The 19,302-nt window shown below is 36.6% G+C and overlaps 1 protein-coding gene across 50 annotated transcripts in view; it reads right to left on the reverse strand.

Annotated features, from left to right (window-relative positions):
• ANK2 (ankyrin 2) overlaps positions 1-19,302 on the reverse strand; it is a 678,679-nt gene that overhangs the window by 222,202 nt on the left and 437,175 nt on the right. For 5 of the 50 annotated variants that reach the window (XM_064383947.1, XM_064383948.1, XM_064383945.1 and 2 more), the window contains exon 1: positions 12,580-12,962. The exons of 30 other annotated variants lie outside the window; for them this stretch is intronic. In XM_064383947.1, coding sequence (XP_064240017.1) covers positions 12,580-12,714 — 135 coding nt within the window. In that variant the 5' untranslated portion in view covers positions 12,715-12,962. Of the gene's footprint in view, positions 1-12,579; positions 13,386-19,302 lie in introns of those variants that run through there. 15 more of the 50 variants (XM_064383951.1, XM_064383949.1, XM_064383941.1 and 12 more) reach the window with 9 other exon arrangements.

Here is a 19,302-nt window from a genome sequence, read left to right on the forward strand (position 1 = left end):
TACCTTAAATCCGGTGGCATTCCTACGAGATAGAATTGTCTTCAGCTGGAGATGCTCCACTTTTATTTGTTCTTTTTTTCACATATTATAATCACAGGATATATTAGTAATTGAGTTTCCTCCACTGATAATATCTTTTCATAGATATAACTATTAATTTCGTACTAATAATGTAGTTATTACAAAGACTTGGTCTGACCAAATATTATGGTTTCAAGTAAGGAAATTAACTATAAGAATTAATTATATGTGTTTTGATTGGGTTTATACTGGTTTGTCTTAAGATAAACACTTAAGACAATGTCAAAAGGTGCATTGAGCAAGCAGGGCAATTCTTCATTTTTACATGATTCATATGTATTTATGCAGCTTCAGTGATTCCTCATTGAAATGTTTAAATATTTTCTTATACAATATGGACTGACATAACATCAAATTAGGATTCTACATGTCATCTAAACTTGCTTTTTCTTTTAAGTCAGCCATCTAAACAAGAGACTCCACAATACACAATTTGCTTTTGTGTGTATGCCCTCTGGCTATTCAACTAGACTATCAGCTCCTTGAGGGAATGAATAAGACCTTGCACCTTATATATTTTGTTCTTTTACCTTTACCACAACATTAATAGCTAACTTCATTATATGCCAAGCACATTCATAATTTTATCTAATCTTCTTAAGCCTCCTAACTGAGAAAACTGAGGCCTCATAAGGTTAAATCATTCGTCTGTGTATTTGGGGAAGAAGTGGCAGAGCTGAAATTGGTACCTAGTGAGTCTTACCATAGAGACCACCATTCGTTACTACCATTGATTAACACTTCCCCAAGTTTCCCCAAAAGTGCTAAATACCTTTCCACTGTTGACTACGGTATAGGAGTGGCTGCGGCTTCCTGCCCCCGAGGAAGCTACTGCAGCCACATTCCTAGCTCAAAGCTCATGTTCTGATCTCCCTTGATGCTCAATTCTCTTTTTTTGTTAAGGGCAGGGCCCAAAGTTTGAACCGTGTGGCATTGCCAGCTCTAAAATACCAAGATTTCTTTTCTTAAATGTTGCTAACCCAAGAGCTGTGACTTTTAAGGACACAGTTATATGATTTCAAAATTGTGTCAATATTGTACTCAATAAGTGAATCTAGAGCAATATCTCTATCAAAATTATCATGATTAACATGCAAAGAAAAAGGTTTTTTAAGCTTCACAGCAACAGTAGGCTTCAAAGACAACATTTGTCCCTCTGTTTCTAAAACAGCATGTAGATTGTTACTATCTCATATTGACATATTTCCCTGAGTGGGATTTAAACCTGGACCACTTCCAAGATAAATGAAACCTCTCTCAGCTGTTCTTAATTAATCATCACACCTGCTGTTTAAATGTTGATTACACCTTCAAGAAATGATAACATTAAATCTTTTCCCAGTAAAAACTAAGTAGTAGAAATGTACCCATAAGTTTTCTCCCCCAAATTGGTTAAATAACTATTAAAGCATGAAGTACTAAATAAAACAATTTGTATAAAACCTAAAAAAAATAGAAATATTTATTTCATAAAAGTATTTGTATAAAAACTACAAAATGTCTATGTCCTTCCATGCCTTTTTTGCTCTTACAATCTCCCTTCTCTTAAGAAGGATACATATATAAAATACAGCCTTCCCTAGCCTCTATGTAATGGAAGCAGACAAATCTGTTTGTGTGTCATACACATATATATTTTTATATATGATTATTTAATTATATATGACCTATCATATATACGGTTCTATGAAATATGCACACACACATATATTATATATATAATATATGTAAAATATATATTATTTTTATATAAAGGACATTTGAAAATGACTATAAAACAAAATTATGGCCAGCAACCATAATCCCATCAATCAAACTTACCACTGCATATTTTGATGTGTTTTCTTCAAGAATTTTTCTACATTAAGGCTGGGCATTGTGGCTCATGCCTGTAATCCCAGCACTTTGTGAGGCCAAGGTGGTCAGATCATTTGAGCTCAGGAATTCTAGGTGACAACATGGTGAAACCCTGTCTCTACTAATATACAGAAAATTACCCAGGTGTGGTAGTGCATGCCTGAAGCCCCAGCTACTTGAGAGGCTGAGGCATGAGGATTGCTTGAGCCTAGGAGGGAGAGGTTGCAGTGAGTTGTGATCATGTCATTGCACTGCAGCCTGGCCTACGGAAGGGAAACTCTGGCACAAAAAAAAAAAAAAAAAAATTAAAATTTTTTTAAAATAGAATTTTTCTACATATACTCTATAAGTGTGTGTGTACATAATGCTTTCATGATATTGAAATGATAATATTCTGTGTTTTACTTTTAAAATAAACATTGCAAAATTAGTATAGCCTATGCCATTCAAAAGTTTAAAGAGATATTTTATATATCATATAATAGTTCACGGATAGATTACCATGTTTTTAGCATTTCCCAATCATTTGTACAAAACTGGTACCTTTAATAATCATTATTTTAAACAATGCTACTATAAAAATTCTTGTACATAAATCTTTGTCCCTGTCTTGACTGTGTCCATTGTTTAAATTCCTAATGGTGGACTAACAGTGTCAAAGAATGTAGATTTTTGGCACACGCTGTACACATAGAAAGTTGCTAACTGAAAAGACACTACAAATGTTTGCAGAAGAGCCCATCTCCACACAGTATTAAATTGCTTTGCTTAGTTGATAAGTAGATCATTGTGGTTTTGATTTGCCTTTTTCATTTTTGAAGAGTTTGAAAACTTAGTCATATACTTATTGTCTATCACATTTTTTCTTCTTTTTCTGTTCACATTTTTTTGTCTTTTTAGAGTTTCTAAAGTATTTTTTAAATATTATACAGAAGGATAACATTTTGTCATTGTTTTTGAAAATTTTTTCAAGCTTGTTATAGAAATTACAAGCATGAAGTTCCACTTTTAGATTCTTATTCCATTGCTTTTATGCTTTCCAACCCTGAAATCAATGAAATATTTCTCTTTTCCTTATAGACTTATTAAATAAAAATTATTTCTTTTTTCTTCCATTTAACCTTTTAAATTTCCTAAAATTTATTTTGGTGTGAGGCATAAGTGACAATCTTACTTGAAATTTTCAACGTCTGCAATTTTTTCCAATTGTAGAAAATCTTGCAACCCACTTTAAATTTCTTCAACACCTCATTTTTTAGGTGTCTCTTTCTTTAAAGAGCCAGCATTATAAAATGGGCTTAGAATTGTCTTTCTAATTCTGGTTCTATCACTTGCCACAAGCTGTGCGACATTGAGGAAATTACTGAACTCAAAAAAGCGTCAATTTCCTAGTGTATAAAATGTATAGAATTATGTGGATTAAATTAGGTCATACATGTAAGTCCCTGAGAATAGTGTATTGGAAGAGTATGAATCTAATAAAGGCACGTTTTAATATTTGGCTCACAAAGCTAATGTCAGGAGTAAATGAAATGGTATGTGATATACCATTACAGAATCTAGCAAGTAATAGGGGCTCAATAAATGATAGCTGTTATTGATAATAATATGGAATTTGCTATACACATTCATACATTTCTTTTATGTGTCTACTGTCTTGACTTTTTATTTCCCTCTTGCTTTCCACCTCTAAGTTATCTTGTGATCCTGGGTAGAACAGATCTGGTCCCAATGCCAGATGAGTGGATTAAGACCAAGATGGGCCAGAAAGCAGACCAGTCCTTTAGTTGGCAACGTCCACGGGTAGGTTTTGGCATGTAGCTGTAACTGCGTGGGCTTCATTTAAAATAAGAATGGCAGTTGGCATGTCCATCTAATTATTGCTTGATTCTTTAAAGAATTGATTAGTGGGTATGACAAATCAATACCAAAGGAAATACTGATTCTTCAATGTATCTATATATTACAAAACAAGAAGAAAAAACATGTAGACTTATAGAATTCATTATTTACTTTCTTGCAAGAAGTGTATTTAATAATTAATTTACAGATTTACATATAATCTTAAAATATGTAGAGTATCTAATATTTGATATACTTCATATTAGTTGATATATTAAGAACTTTTAATGAGACCAGTAGAATTTTGTTAATCATCTCTTATGTGCTACATGACATTTTAGGCAGGAGTGTGGGATTCAGCCAAGATATCGTACTAGCCTTTGGTTCTAAGGGAGGATCAGATCATTCAGAACCATCTTGCTGTTCAAGCTGACTGCTCAACAGTGGAATGAAATTCTAACTTTTAAAAAATTCGGGGACACGTTTTCATAATATTGTCTTATAGCACCTTAGTGCTTGGATTTTCCATGGAAACTGACAAGGTTAAACAATGAATAAAGGACTCTATACAGATACACAGTAATTATTAGTTTTTGGAAGTGAAATTTAAATTTATTCTAAGTGCTATGGTTTAAAACTCCATTGTGATACAGCACAGACACTTTCTTACTTTTAAGATGATGCATAAGAAATGCAGAAGGGCCCATTTGCTGGCACAGCATCCTCCATTCCCACATGTCCCATGTGGTCTCAACTACTTTAATTGCCACTAAATAGAATTTTGACAATGCTGTGTTTATTAACTTGGAAAAAAAGAAGCTTAATAAAATGTGAAGGGTTTCTTTTACTTTTATGCTCTTGTGTGCTGATGTTACATATTCAACCCTGCCTCTTCAGTAAAGTCAGCCTCTTACAACATAAAGCAGTGGTTATCATACTTAAGCACACTTAAGGGTTACTTAGAGATCATACTTAATCTTGTTAAACAAATATTCTTGGCTCTCACCTCTGAGATTTTAACTCAGGAGGTCTGGAGTAAAGATCAGTGATCTACATCATTTAAAAACATGCCAGGTGATTCTTCTGATGTGGTGGTTCACAGAATACGCTTTGGGAGGTGCTGACATAAAGGATTAACTAGATCTTTCATACTGTGTATTTATTACACAAGCCCAAGTACACTTTATCCTATATCATCATTAATCATCTAGCCTGTCAAAATGTATGCTGTAAGAATGCATAAGAAGCGAATATCATAAGCCATTTTTAAAGAAATAATTATGTATTATAGAGGTATACATTTGTGAAACACATACCTAATATAAAATTGCTAAATGTCTTTTATTTGCAAAAAATACTCTTTTTCTTTTGTAACTCTCAGAGAATATTCATATGTAACAACCAGTGGTTTTCAAAAAGGAAAGCTTTTCACAAATTTTCCTATGTGCTTCTGTTTTACTAGATATCTTAGAAGATGCTTTCTAATATCCTTCAGAAAACCAATAATCTAGAAAGGTATGACACAAAAGTAGCAAATATAAAGATACTTCAGCTCTAGTTCTAAAATATTATTTGTGACTTGTGAGAGATCCAATTTAAGTACAAAATGCATTTATTTAATAGAGTTGCTGTACTAGAATATAGAAATTGCTACAGTGTCAAGTATAATCTAAGATTTACTTCAAAGCCTCCTTTTGTAACTCATTGATGACTGAGGTAGGTAAAGAGTACAAAAAAAAAGACTGAAATTTAAATAATCTGTATGTCAGCAACACTTAAACTCATCAAAAACACAGTTTTGATTGACAGTCTCTACTATTACACACCTGACTTTCACACAGCTTTAAGAAAGTTACCATGGAAATTATTATACTTCTCATAATCACTGTAATAGTTTTACTATTTTTTTGAGACTGTATGTTGCTCTGCCACCTAAGCTAGAGTGCAGTGATGCAATCAGGGCTCACTGCAGCCTCAATCTCCTGGGCTGAAATGTTCCTCCAGCTCAGCCTCCCAAATAGCTGCGTCCACAGGTGCACGCCACCAAACTTAAAAAAAAAAAAATTATAAAGCAGAACCTCCCTGTGCTGCCTAGGTTGATCTCAAACTCCTGGGCACAAGTGATCCTCCTGCCTCAGCCTCTCAAAGTGCTGGAATTACAGGTATGAGCCACTGTGCCCAGCATATTTTTACGCCTTATAAACAAGTATTAAAGAAGGGCACAAAAAAGTTTTACTAAAGTCACATAAGCCCACACAAATATAATATGAAGGTCACCTTTGAAAACTCAAGCACAAAATTTTGACAATCAAATGTGATATGCTATGCCCAAGATTTCACAGAGAAATCCTTAAATAAAAATAAAGAATTCAGGAAACAAGTCAATCTTTCTGGTGGCATAATAAAGTTTGACTAAAGGGGCATAAAAGCCGAAACAGCAACTAAAAGTGAGAAAGAGGCACAGCAGATGTCTGTGTGGGAAGGAAGCAAAATACAGCTGAAGAGAGGACTCTCTTCCCAAAGTATTCCCAGCTCCATCATCATACAGGTGACCTTGAAAAAGCCACTACATGGACAGTGAAACTAATCTTACTAAATAGAGCAGAAGAGATATTATTTTAAAGTTATTACATAGTTCAAGTAAATATAAATATTTGGTTTGGATATACCTCATTGTAAGAAAAATAAATGGATAATGTTTAACATTTCAATGTAATCCTTTGATCCTTTTTTTTTTTTTTTTTTAATGGAGACAGACTCTCGCTCTGTCACCCAGGCTGGTGTGCAGTGGTATAATCTTGACTCACTACAATCTCCGCCTCCCAGATCCTCCCACCTTAGCCCTGCTAGTAGCTGAAATTACAGGCCTGTGCCAGCATGCCCAGATAATTTTTTTTTTTTTTGGTAGACGTGGGGTTTTACCATGTTGCCCAGGTTGGTCTTGAACTCCTGGGTTTAAGTGATCCTCCCACTGCAGCCTACCAAAGTGCTCGGATTACAGGTGTAAACCATGGTGCCCACCCTACCTTCACCAAATATCTTTAAAATGTAACCATTGTATTTTATGTACAACTTGATATAGAGAATAACAAATCAGGAAAATATCTACTACCTTCTATAGTAAATATGTTTTATACATATATTTTATACCAGTGCTGTGGTTTGAATATTTGACTCTGCAAACCCTAAGTTGAAATTTGATCCCCAGTGTTGGAGGCAGAGCCTAATAAAAGGTGTTTAGATCATGGGGGTGGACCCTCATGAATGGCTTAGTGCCATCTTGGGGACAAGGAGTGAGTTTTTGCTGTATTAGTTCCTGCAAGAGTTTCCCTGATGGCTGGTCATTACAAAGAGCCTGGCATCTCCCCCTGGTTTCTGTACACACCAGCTCTCCTTCCCTTTCCTCCATGAGTGGAAGCTTCCCAATGCCCTCACCAGAAGCAGATGCTGGCACCATGCTTCTTGTACAGCTTGCAGAACTGTGATCCAAATAAACCTCTTTTCTTTATAAATTACCCAGCTTCAGGTATTCTTTTATAGCTACAGAAACAAACTACAACAACCAGTAATGTGTGCAATTGCAGTAAGGGTACATTCCTTTTATGAGCAGAAGGGTGTAATTAAAACTTCTTAGTTACCAACATCTTTACTGTTTTTAGAAGTGTTTTTGTGCTTCCATCACCTTTTCAATGTTGACAGCCTCTGGTTTCATCTGGGGGCATGTCACCTGCAGTGGGAAAATGCCCATAAATAGATTTGCTACTTCGGGTGATTTCCTAGTCATTAATTCATTCATTTTTTCCACAAATATTTACTGAGTACCTACTAGGTAGTAGGCACTTCAAAGAGAATAGAGCTTATGATATGCAAACTACAACAGCCTTTGGTTAATGGCCTTTCCCTAGTATATAATTCAAATTCTAAGTCTTTGCTTACGAATTTCTTGCTAATCTTAGCCTGTGCCCCTCATCCAAACTGTGGGGGTTCCACAAAAGTCCAGTAGAAATGGTATTACAGTCACTGCTTCCCAGTAATCCTAATGAGTCCAAGACCGAGTGTGTGAACTTCCCATAATACTTCAAGATATAACTTTTCTGCGACCCTCTGAGGCTGAGTTGTCATCCTGAAGTATTATATAATCTCCTGTACTTTCTCCGGACACAGGAACACAATTTTAAAAGTCCTGCTTTGTCTATCCCTGGATTACACCCCTTCAAGCCAAGGTTGCTGGTCCTATTCATCTTGGTAGGCCCGTGCTGGGCTCAATATATGCTTACTGAAGGCACAAGTGTACTTTCTTCCCAACGGGAATCCAGATTGTATTTTGCTTCCAAGATTGGCTTCAGGCACCACCTTCTCCACTGGCAGGATGGATATTAAAAATATTTAACAACTAGTTCAGCTCAGGCACCAACCACTCCCAATGGACACTGGCTGCAGCAATAGAGGGGAGTGGTCCTGAAAGCCCCTCGCTTGTCCAGGCATTATTCTTCTGTTTGCTTCTTTAGAGGATGGGAGTAGGCTGGGAAATCCTGAGGATGGGGTCCTGCTAGCCTCAGAAGGGGCAGGTTGGTGGGTTCATGGTAACAGCTACTTAATTAGCCTGTGTGAAAGCACTTCAAACTGTAAACAACTAGGACAGCTGATCTGCACCATATCAGCTAAATATTAACCTTGTCCACAAGGTGTTTCCAGAGGACTGAAGCCTGCACTGATCCCCTCCTCCTTGGGCATCCTATAGTGGCTCATTTCATCACTTATGCAGCCAGTGAGTTCTCTACTACCTTTTACAGTTAATTGATTATACGTGGGTAAGTCCTGTTTCTAAAACAAGATTGTAAGTTCCTAGAGAACAGAACCCATTTCTTCCCTTCTTTCAATCTTTCTTTCTTTCTTTTAGTCATTCTTTCTTTCTTAATCCTTCTTTCTTTATCTTTCTTTCTCTCTCTCTTCCTTTCTTTCTTTTTTTTCCTTCAAGACAGGGTCTCACTCTCACCCAAGCTGGAGTACAGTGGCATGATCAAAGCTCACTGCAGCCTCCACTTCCCCAGGCTCAGGTGATCCTCCCACTTCAGCCTCTTGAGTAGCTGGGATCATGGGCATGCACCACCACACCCAGCTAATTTTTGTATTTTTTGTAGAAACAGGGTCTCACCATGATGCTCAGGCTTACTTTGAACTCCTGGGCTTGAGTGATCTGCCTGCCTTGGCCTCCCAAAGTGCTGGGATTACCAATGTGAGCCACCATGCCAGGCCTTTATCTTTAAATCAATCATCTAAAAGTTACATAACCATCTCTACATCATTTTATATTTTTTGAAATGCTTTACCAGAGTGATTTCCATTACACTTTTGGTTCTTATTAAGGTTAATATCAAAACTAACTATATGAACAAAATGTCCTTATCTTTTATAAAACTGTTACAGAAGACATTATTATACCATTTAAACTCTAATTTATATTCTTTTAGAGGTCAAAATTGAAAGAAAGTTTAATTCTTTTGAAATACTGATACTCTTCACAGATAAGGAATCATCTCACTCACTCTCACGCACACACACCCCTATTTCTTTTATAATCCTCCCAAAATCCTTCAGTAAAATAAAAATACATCCTGAATCTGATTACAATCTCACCTGCATCATTAAAATCCTAATCCAATCCTCCCTCCTTGTTGACCTCAGGGTGCAAACCTTGAAACCTGTTAAACTGGTCTCCCTTTTTCTCTTGCTGTACTCACAACTCATCCTTCACCAAGGAAAGGGAGGTGGGATCGACAGAGGAAGAGATGGGGAGAAAGGGAGAGATATTTTCTTCAAAGCATAAGTGAAGTCCTACCATTTCCTGGTCTAGAACCCTTCAGAGGCTTCCCACTGTGCTTCTAATGAAATCCCAAATCCTTTTCCAAGACTCAACTATGTTTAGAAAGAAATCAAACTTTTGCCAAGGTAGGCTCAAGCTTGCCTCTCATATCTCGTTGCCATCCGTCCTCTTCTTTGATCACTACATTTCAATCATGCTAAGCATCCTTCTGTCCCTTGAATATGCCCAGTACATTCCTCTCTCAGTTAGGCATCATGCTTCTTCAGCCCCCCCATATATGCTGAAAGTCTGTCTCCCAATATCACAGGAACTCTGTCTTGCCATTGTTAAATGGCTAGCATTCAAAACTATACCTAGCTCAGTAAATATTTTCTGATTGACTTGTTATCTTTTGAGTTAGCTAGCAGAAAAGTTTTGAATTATTTTTATAATAAGACCAGAATTCATGTTCATGGTCTAAAGTAATAAGAACATGTATAGAATAATGAAAAACCTGAAATTCTCTACTACAATTGGGAAAAATTGTTAAAACAAATGAAGCAATAAAATGAAAATCTCTAACAATGAACTGGTAAAAAGAGAAGGATGTGATAATTTGAAAATCAGCTAACTAAGACAGGTAACCTAAAAAATGTCTATAATAAATCATCACATTGATGGCTCTGCTCTTGGGACAAAGCAAATTCACTTGTTATGCTAAAGAAACCACAATAAAAATACATAACGTCAATGCAAGAAAAATATGGAGTATACTTAGACCAATACACAAATTTATAAATGACATCATAACAAAAATACAAGCCAAAAGAAGAACATAAAATAAAAATACATTTTTTTAATGCTGTTGTAAATTGCACTTTCCCAAAACATGGTCAAGAATCCTTCTCCCTAGAGCCTACTTGGACCCTGCAAGACCTTTCTGACTAGTGTCTGAGACAAAGCTACCCTAGGATCCAGGGCAAAGTCTGTAAGGCATCTCTGAGAGCTGCTTCTTTCACAAGTGAACTTGGAATATGCCCACCAGTCATCTGCATACATGAAAATGGAAAAATAATGGGATGATGCAGTTTTCCCCTCTGTGATTAAAAATTCAGAAGCATCACCAGGACTAAATAAAAATTTAAAAACAGCTGAATTTTGTCCTTAACTCTCTCCTGTCCTTCATGCTTCTTTTTTGGAGCTGCCAAGCCAATTGTGATAAGAACAGATCTTCGGTCCTTTAAGGATTAACGTAAAAGCCGACCTCATTTCAGAGGAAAACCCTGACATATGCTTGTGAGGCTTACATTCTCATTTGGAAGGCATAAAGTCCAACTTAAACTATCTGAACCACGTATTTTGCTTAAGTCATGCTCGGTATTAAGTTAAATATTAACTTTTTTTTTTCCTCCATGGCCAAAGTGGAAAAATTCTGGGCAGAATATGACTTCTGAAGGTAAAAAACAAAACAGGTCCACTTCCACCTCTACCACAACTTTCCCGTGTCACAACAATCATTATAAGCTCCAGTCTCTAAAACCTTCAGCAGAAGATTTCATTCAATGACTAAGAGGCTATGTTAATTAATTCAGAAAAAAATGAGATTATATATTTTTAAAAATACACTCATTTTTGTGGTCCTGAACTAGTAGTAATGTTACTTGTTGTTCCCTCAGTTCAGAAAGCTGCATTAGAAGACACTGCTCTGAGAAATCAGGAGTGGCTCTCCCGGGTGGATGTGGGTAGTGGAAACCATAATCCAGAAGAAACGTGACTGCTCCTGGTTACAAACCTCGCCTGTGCGGTTGTTATGGTGGGTGAGCTCCCTTCCCTGGGACTGCCTCCCTCCCCACCTTTCTATTTCTTCTTTTCTGACCGTGGTGACTTCCATGCCGGAACTACTGTCCTCTTTTTCACCACAGGGCTTTCCGTTCACTGCCAACTGCAAATATTTGCCCTGCATGTTGTGTTTATTGACAAATTCTTAGTTTTGGTTTTAGTTTCACTGTGGTCTGACAGCGTTTCAGTGCTAAGAAATGATGACATTGTTCCAGGTCAGAATAAAAGCTAAAGAGAGAAGGGCACCACCTCCTATGCCTCAGACTTTGTTCTCACTCCTGGAAATATCAGGCAAGTACATAACAAGTACAAACGCCTCTGCTTCTCTTACTCAGAAATCCTACATATCTTAGTTTCATAGTTTCAGCCAAACCATGCAACCAGCTATTTATTTTTATGCAAATAAATAACTTGCAATAAGGTCAAATTCCTGGATCTGACAGATCAAAGATAAACTTTATTCTCCAGCAAATATGAAAATCCAAATATTTCAGAGATTCCTGGCCAAAAAAAAAAAACTCACAATAAGCCTTTGTACCCATTTTAAGGAACACATCATGCCTATGAATAATTAAAATCTGAAACTCAACTTAAATATTTAATTTCTTAACTTTTAAGCCTTTTTACAAACTATTATTATCATAACAAGAACAGTATTTAAGGACCTCTTCACGGTAGTTAGTCAAATATTAGAAGGAAAATGCCTTTTTAGACTGGAGCTGAAATACTAAGTGAGCATATGCTTAAAAAATGCTCTGTGACTTAGTGAGAAATGAACTATACATGAATAAATAGGCAAAAGAATTTGACAGCCTGAAGGTAAGTGAATCTCTGCAATATTGCTAAAAGTCGCTTTATAATAATACATATGTCCACCTTTGGACAAAATTCCAAATTAAAGAGACAGCATCATTGCTCATTCCCAAATGTCAGCTCAGAGTTAAAGATAACCAAGAAAAAACAAACATGTGGCATTGCATAACACGAAGAGGAAGCAAGAGCATGCCACTTGATCAGAGGTAGTCAGGTGGTTTGATCACGTTGGCTTTATTCTGTCAACTTCTTTCCAGGAAGTTTAGAGGTTTGACCAATGAGGTCTACTGTAGATTCCTTTGCCACCATCCTCCCTTCCTCCTCCTTTGTGGCCTAAAACTTACCCATACCCCAGGTTCTTTGACGTCCTCACTGTTACAGCCATAGTAGTCTGGGGTTTTATCCAATTCCTGCATGTTTCCTTGTGCTCTTATGCTCTTATCCGCATGGCAAGAAGAGCAGAGAGCTGCATTCCCCATCTCAGCTCTACAGTTCCAGCTGTCAGTGGGCCCGTCCTTGCCCTCTGCACTCTGTCCAGGGCTCCCAGGGGTACACTAATGTGGGCAATTCATCAAGATGATCCTTGGTTCCTCTGCTCAGTTCCCCTACACGCCCCTCACCAGTTCTCCCCATCTGCTGGCTGGCTTGCTGGTGTCAGAGAGAACTCAAAACCCCCGGCAACTGCAGGCTGCATTCAGTGACCATTTCCAGTGCAGGCGCTGCCAGTCTATTTTTACACCTACCAGGCCAGCTATGCATGTCAATGGAGTGAGGGGGGTGAGGCAGACAGAGAGTAGGGGAGGGGGTGGTGTTGTTTTGTGTTTCACCATGCAAGCAGCCTGCCTCACACATGGACTTAAGTTCCTGCTGGGTAAAATGTCTCTACATATGAGAATTTTTGCATTACTCAATGAAAGCCTTTGAATCTTTTTATTTCCCTCTTCTCTGTCTCTCTAGTTGCACGATACTAAATATTTTAATGACTCTGCTTTATCAGCAGAACAGATAAAAATTATTTTTGTAATTGTTTCAACCAAGGGGAAACTATTTGGCTTATGTACACTATCTTTTTCATTATTGTTACAGAAAACAATTAGCCATCCTAATAGCATCCTTTTATCATGTAATATTCATTGGAAACATATCCATCAAAATGGCTTATCTGACACTGATATAGAAATTTTTTTTTTTTTTTTTTTTTTGAGACGGAGTCTCTCGCTCTGTCGCCCAGGCTGGAGTGCAATGGCGCACTCGCGGCTCACAGCAGCCTCCACTTCCCAGGTTCAAGCAACTCTCCTGCCTCAGCCTCCCGAGTAGCTCGGATTACAGGCGCGCGGCACCATGCTTGGCTAATTTTTGTATTTTTAGTAGAGACGGGGTTTCACCATATTGGTCAGGCTGGTCTCGAACTCCTGACCTCGTGATCTGCCCACCTTGGCCTCCCAAAGTACTGGGATTACAGAGGTGAGCCACCGCGCCTGACCAGTTTTGGTTTTTATAATTATGTAATTTGTCATTCTTCATGATTGTGCCACATAAGAGCAAACATGCTGATTCATTTATAATTCGTTTTAATTTTTAGTATTTTGAAAATGTTTCCCCAACTTTACAAACAATAATCAAGATGGCTTTCAACACCATCCAGTCTTTGAAATCATATTACAGATTTTTGAAAGAAATTGTTTCTCACTGAGAGCATAGCAAATATACACTAGATATGCTAGATGAAGCTAATTATGATCAAAATCAAAGCTTTGTGATGGACTAATGTGGATTAAGCTTCATTCCTCCATTAGAGTTTCCTCCAAAACTATAGATATCTTTAAAACCACATATTTATATAGATATATAATTTTATATATTATATAGTTTAACTAGTATATAGTGTATAAAACCATATGAAAACCTATTAATATAAATATTATTATATATGTAATTATTTGAATATTAGTCCTATTCTTCCTCATTTGTTATTTGCATGTCTATATAGCTTATTTTGCAAATCATTTTAAACTACTCAATGCAGGGTCCAGACTTAGATTTTGTATCATCCATCCACATGTTATAAACTAAATATTAAATGTCTGAAAAAAAGTATTGAATTGGAAGCAATTATTTGGGGAAAACAGGATGTGGAAGATATTCAGAAACTAATCTTACTACTTTTAATAGATTAAAATTTACTTTTCCAATATGTCATTTTTTACAAAAACTAAAAACCATGCCATTATTTATTTAAACATAAAAAATAACATTCCTGAAATACTTTTCTCAGATTTGAGTTCATAAAGCCCTAAACACACAAATCTGAGGGGGACAGTTTCCTTTTGTTGCTGTCCACAGGGCCCCACGCTGCTTTCTTGTCAATGGTTTTGAATAACTCTTCATTCCAGAGTTTATGAGCCTTAAGTATCTTGCTTATTATAAAGTTCCTGTTCTTACAATTCTGAGAGGCATCACCAGTATTCAGTGAAATTACTTTAACTTCCCACCTATAGGTGAAGGCATCTCTTAAAACCATGTTTTAAAAATTACTGACTGAACCAACAATATTATGACGATGCTGGAAGGGGGCATATTTCTCCATTCATGTTAAAAGGAGCAGAATCTAAACCTTTTTTAAACGTTAAAGTTTTAAATGAAAGTATTTACAAAAGGAGCATAATCTAAACTTTTTAAATAAATGCTAAAGTTTTAAGTGAAAGTATTCACAAAGATGATGCTTCAAAATCAGTATCAAGATTACACTGTTGGCTGCGATGCATCAAGTAAAGCCTTTCATGTTGCCTGAATAATTTTATGTAGACTAATGATTCATCCTAATATGGTAGTTTCTCATCAAATTTTCCACATATTTGAACCATGTACTCTAGGAATTAAGCAACATATGATGTTTAATGGTGTATTAACAAATTCTTTTAGAAAGATGTGGTTTAAACTCTTTTTGTCTTCTTCTATAAGGTTCTTAGAACCTGGAGAAGGTCTGTGGTCCACATAGTCTTCTAATGGGTGCCTCTTCTTGAATATGTATGAACAATTTAATTCAGAATGTAAATCCAAAACAAAGAATGCCAACCAAGATTTTTCCAGCTGTTAAAAGAGATGCACTTCCCCCCCACTTTTGGAATTACTGTACTATTTTAAAAACATTCAATAGAATCTTCAAAATAGAATTATATCCACTTAAAACACTGGTTGTAAATCCTAAAAGTTATCTCTAGCCGCCTCACTTCATTCTGGAGCTGAGATCTGAAACTCCGTACTTATACATGGAAAAGGAATATTTAACCACAGCAGATGACGGAGATGTCCCTAGGTGCTAGATGAGTAATTTTGCTTGCTTTAACAGCCTGAATTGTTTCCTGGCATCTTTCTGTCTCATTAATACATTACCCATTCCACTGCCATGCCTTTAATTTTACTTCTTCAGCCAAGCACGCCTTCCCCCTCCTCTAACAGCCCATGTTCACTGTCTCCTTCATAGCTCATTTTAAAGCTTTCCTTTCTCCTGCAAGTCTTCATGACACCTTTGTTAGTCTAATTTGTGTTAATATCGTTTTGAATAAGGTTGCGACTACTATCAGTTCTCACTCTTTACAAGATATGCCTGTTTTCTCTGACCGATGTTCTCATATACCTAAATATGCACACTAGTATTAAATGTTTGTGAGGTAAATGAATAAAAGGTAGCCACAGATAGGGGCACAATTCATAATATCAGTATTTAACTGGATTACACTGACCTAAACTTGGTTTTTTTTGTACATTAACAGAAACATACTTAATAATTTTAAACATCTTTAAGTATGACAAATGTTTAATTTCTTTTCCAGATTTTCAATAAATCTTCCTTTTTGCCTTTGAAAAAATGGTTAGCACCATTTGGGGTAAGTTTTTCTAGAAAAGAAATGACAATGCTTTGTTAAGAAAGAAAAAGCCACTGAGAGTACGAACCAACAAAGTAACACACTGACAACTGTTGGAAGACACTTTCTTCAAATGACAGTTATTTGTTTTCTTCTACCCCTCTTCCTTTTTCTTCATCTCAGGGAAGTCATCTCATGCTTCCCCCAATAAAGAAACTTTCTGTTTGATCGATATAATATGCATACTCCTATGATTAGGGCTGCCCCAAATATGCCATGTAGTGATCCCTGAACCCCACTGCTAAAGTGCCCAAACAGGGATGAGCCGAGGAAAGACAAATACAAACACCTGGTGCGACTGTGATGGCTGAAATTTCCTGTTTTCTGGCTGAACAGATTTAAATTATCAACCTGGAACCTGGAAAATATCATAGCCGTGAAAACAGCATTTCCAATGACAGCTTCCTATGTGTGATCACTTCATATTTTGCCAATGATCCTAAACTGTCTAATAAAAAATAAAAGTGTGAGAGGTCTGCAGAAGAGGACATTACTTCAGAAGTTAAAACGTTTCTAGTTCCATCTTCCAGTAGTTAACCAAGAGTGGCTGCCAGATAGGTTTGGCACAAAAGCTTGGGTGATGTGACAACCTATATACATAACATGTTGTCAAATTGAAGGACAGGTTAGCAAATGCTATGCAGCACCGTCCTTTAATAATCTGCCAGTAGACAGTTGGGATCTCTGTGGACATCAGACAAGGAATATGCTTTCTGCCAGGGCAGAACAATGTCACCACTGTTCTTCAAAAATGCTTCAAAGTCATTAGGGCAAATTACTCAGAAAGCAAATATTTGGATGTTTGACCACACTTAGAGTAGGATACTTGAATTTGATACATGACTTAGAAAGTAAAATTCAAAGCCTCCATGACGTGACATATTTGCAATATCTTCTTAAATTCCCAGGCACTTTTACTGTTATTATTTCATCTGTATTGCTGTGTTTCAAATCCATCATAAGAGAAAAGTGATTAAGGACTGAGAACAAAGGCTGACTTCTCAGCTTTAATCTTCTGAAAGTTGCTGCTGAAGTCCCTATGACAGCAAATCTAAAAATCATTCACTGCAGTTTTAAATTTCACCTTTTAAATAAGAAGTAATGATTACAGAACCATCAGGAAACTAACACCTTGGAGAAGAAATAACTGTCTCAGTTCTATAATTTAACCTAAAGGGTGAGATCACGGCTCCTGAAGCGAAGTTTTGAAAAGACCTCTTAATTAGGATTTACTAATTCCAGGTTTGGGTTCTACTGCTAATTTACCTGTGTGGACTTTTGTAACCTTTATCAATCTGAGCTTCTATTTTCTTGCTTCTAAAATAAGAAAGTTAGATTCCATGGTTGCTAGATCCCTTCCAGCTCTGAAGTTTATCACTTCTGTGACACAGAATATGTAACATTTGAACACTGACACAAGGCCATAGCTGAAGGTGACCATCTATTTAGTCCATCTGCATGGGGAATAAAAGGATAGGAATCACTTGGTATCTCACATCATGGTTTCTCCCTCTATGGGCTGGCTTTGCTCAGTAACGTTTCCCTGTCAGACTCACAAGGAGGATGAAAACATCATTGTGGCATATGACAGACTCTTTATTGATATCCAGGAGCTCTTTTTTAAGACAAGGACCGTTTCACTCTTATTCTACCTTTGCTGCATATTAGCCTCACTTACACCCTGCCACATCTTTTACATGTCACAATTGTAAAATAACTTTCCCCTGGAAATATTCTTACTCTCCCAAACTTGGCTTTGCAGGACAGTAAGACAAGTCTTTGCAAATCAACTGTGTAAGCTAATCTTATTTTCCTTCAACTGTTTTGATTAATTTGTTCTTTTTTTTTTTTTTGGAGATGGAGTTTCGCTTTTTGTGTCCAGGCTAGAGTGCAATGGTGGGATCTTGCCTCACTGCAAACTCCACCTCCCAGGTTCAAGTGATTCTCTTGCCTCACCCTCCCAAGTACCTGAGACTACAGGTGTGCACCACCATGCCTGGCTAATTTTGTATTTTTAGTAGAGACAGGGTTTCACCATGTTGGTCAGGCTGGTCTTGAACTCCCGACCTCAAATGATCCACCTGCCTTGGCCTCCCAAAGTGCTGGGATTACAGGTGTGAAGCACTGGGCCCAGCCCAATTAATTTATTCTTAAAGGGCGAGTGCTATCATATTAAAAAGACTGAAAAAAAATTGTCATGAGTTTTTAAAGTGGCAAATCAGAATGTTTCAGAGTCATGGAATTAATTTTTTTCTCCTCCAAATTCCAAGGGTTATTCAAGAATACTACACAAATTTAAAAAGGTCATATAGAGTCTCTCTTAATATAAACTATCATATAGGTAAAAAAAACCTATCTTAACATGATATTTAGTCAGCAATTCATATTTTTCAGATCATCCTTAATATGTAAGATTTATGTTACCTTTGCCGAATTTAGAAATTTGCTTCAGTTGCTATCTGCCCTTCTCCCCTTTTTTGATCATGGCAGCTATAATTTAAGACTCATTGTTTCACTCAAATACATTTATCTAATTAAATTAATGTTTGGTTATCCCTATTGCATGCAAAATTCTCGATGCCCACATAGTCACATGAATCCAAGGACAAGTTCTCCTGTCTTTGGGAATTACTGACCTGTGGAAAGAAAATTGGAACATTCTGTGCAATAAGCAAGGCAGCATGCTATTTTCTTCCATGTTTGGGTACATTCAATACAATTTATTTGACTAAAAGTTAAACACATAATGACTTTTACAAATTGGCTCTGTTTATAACTAATCAATCAGGAAAACTGTTACATAACTTATGGATCTACACTAAATTTCCCTATATGGACTAACTTTTCTAATTGGGGTCAATATAAATGACTTTTACTGTTTATGCTTTACACAGATTAATCAAAATGAATATTGCCAAGCTATTCACGTGCCCACAAGCATCAATTAGCCAATTTAATTTTACATTCCTTCCAGCTATTATTTTCATTCCAGACTGCTGCCTCTTGACTTCTGGTACATAAAGGATGACATTCTTTAATAAACAGTGCTAACAGCTGGTGTAGCTTTCTGAAGGCTACTCCACACAATGCCCAGCACAAAGTGGGCACTCAATAAATGTCGTTGACTGACATTAAAGAGAC

Source organism: Aotus nancymaae, unplaced genomic scaffold (genome assembly GCF_030222135.1).
Source record: "Aotus nancymaae isolate 86718 unplaced genomic scaffold, 86718_ANA_hifiasm-v0.15.2.pri h1tg000033l, whole genome shotgun sequence".
NCBI lineage: Eukaryota > Metazoa > Chordata > Mammalia > Primates > Aotidae > Aotus > Aotus nancymaae.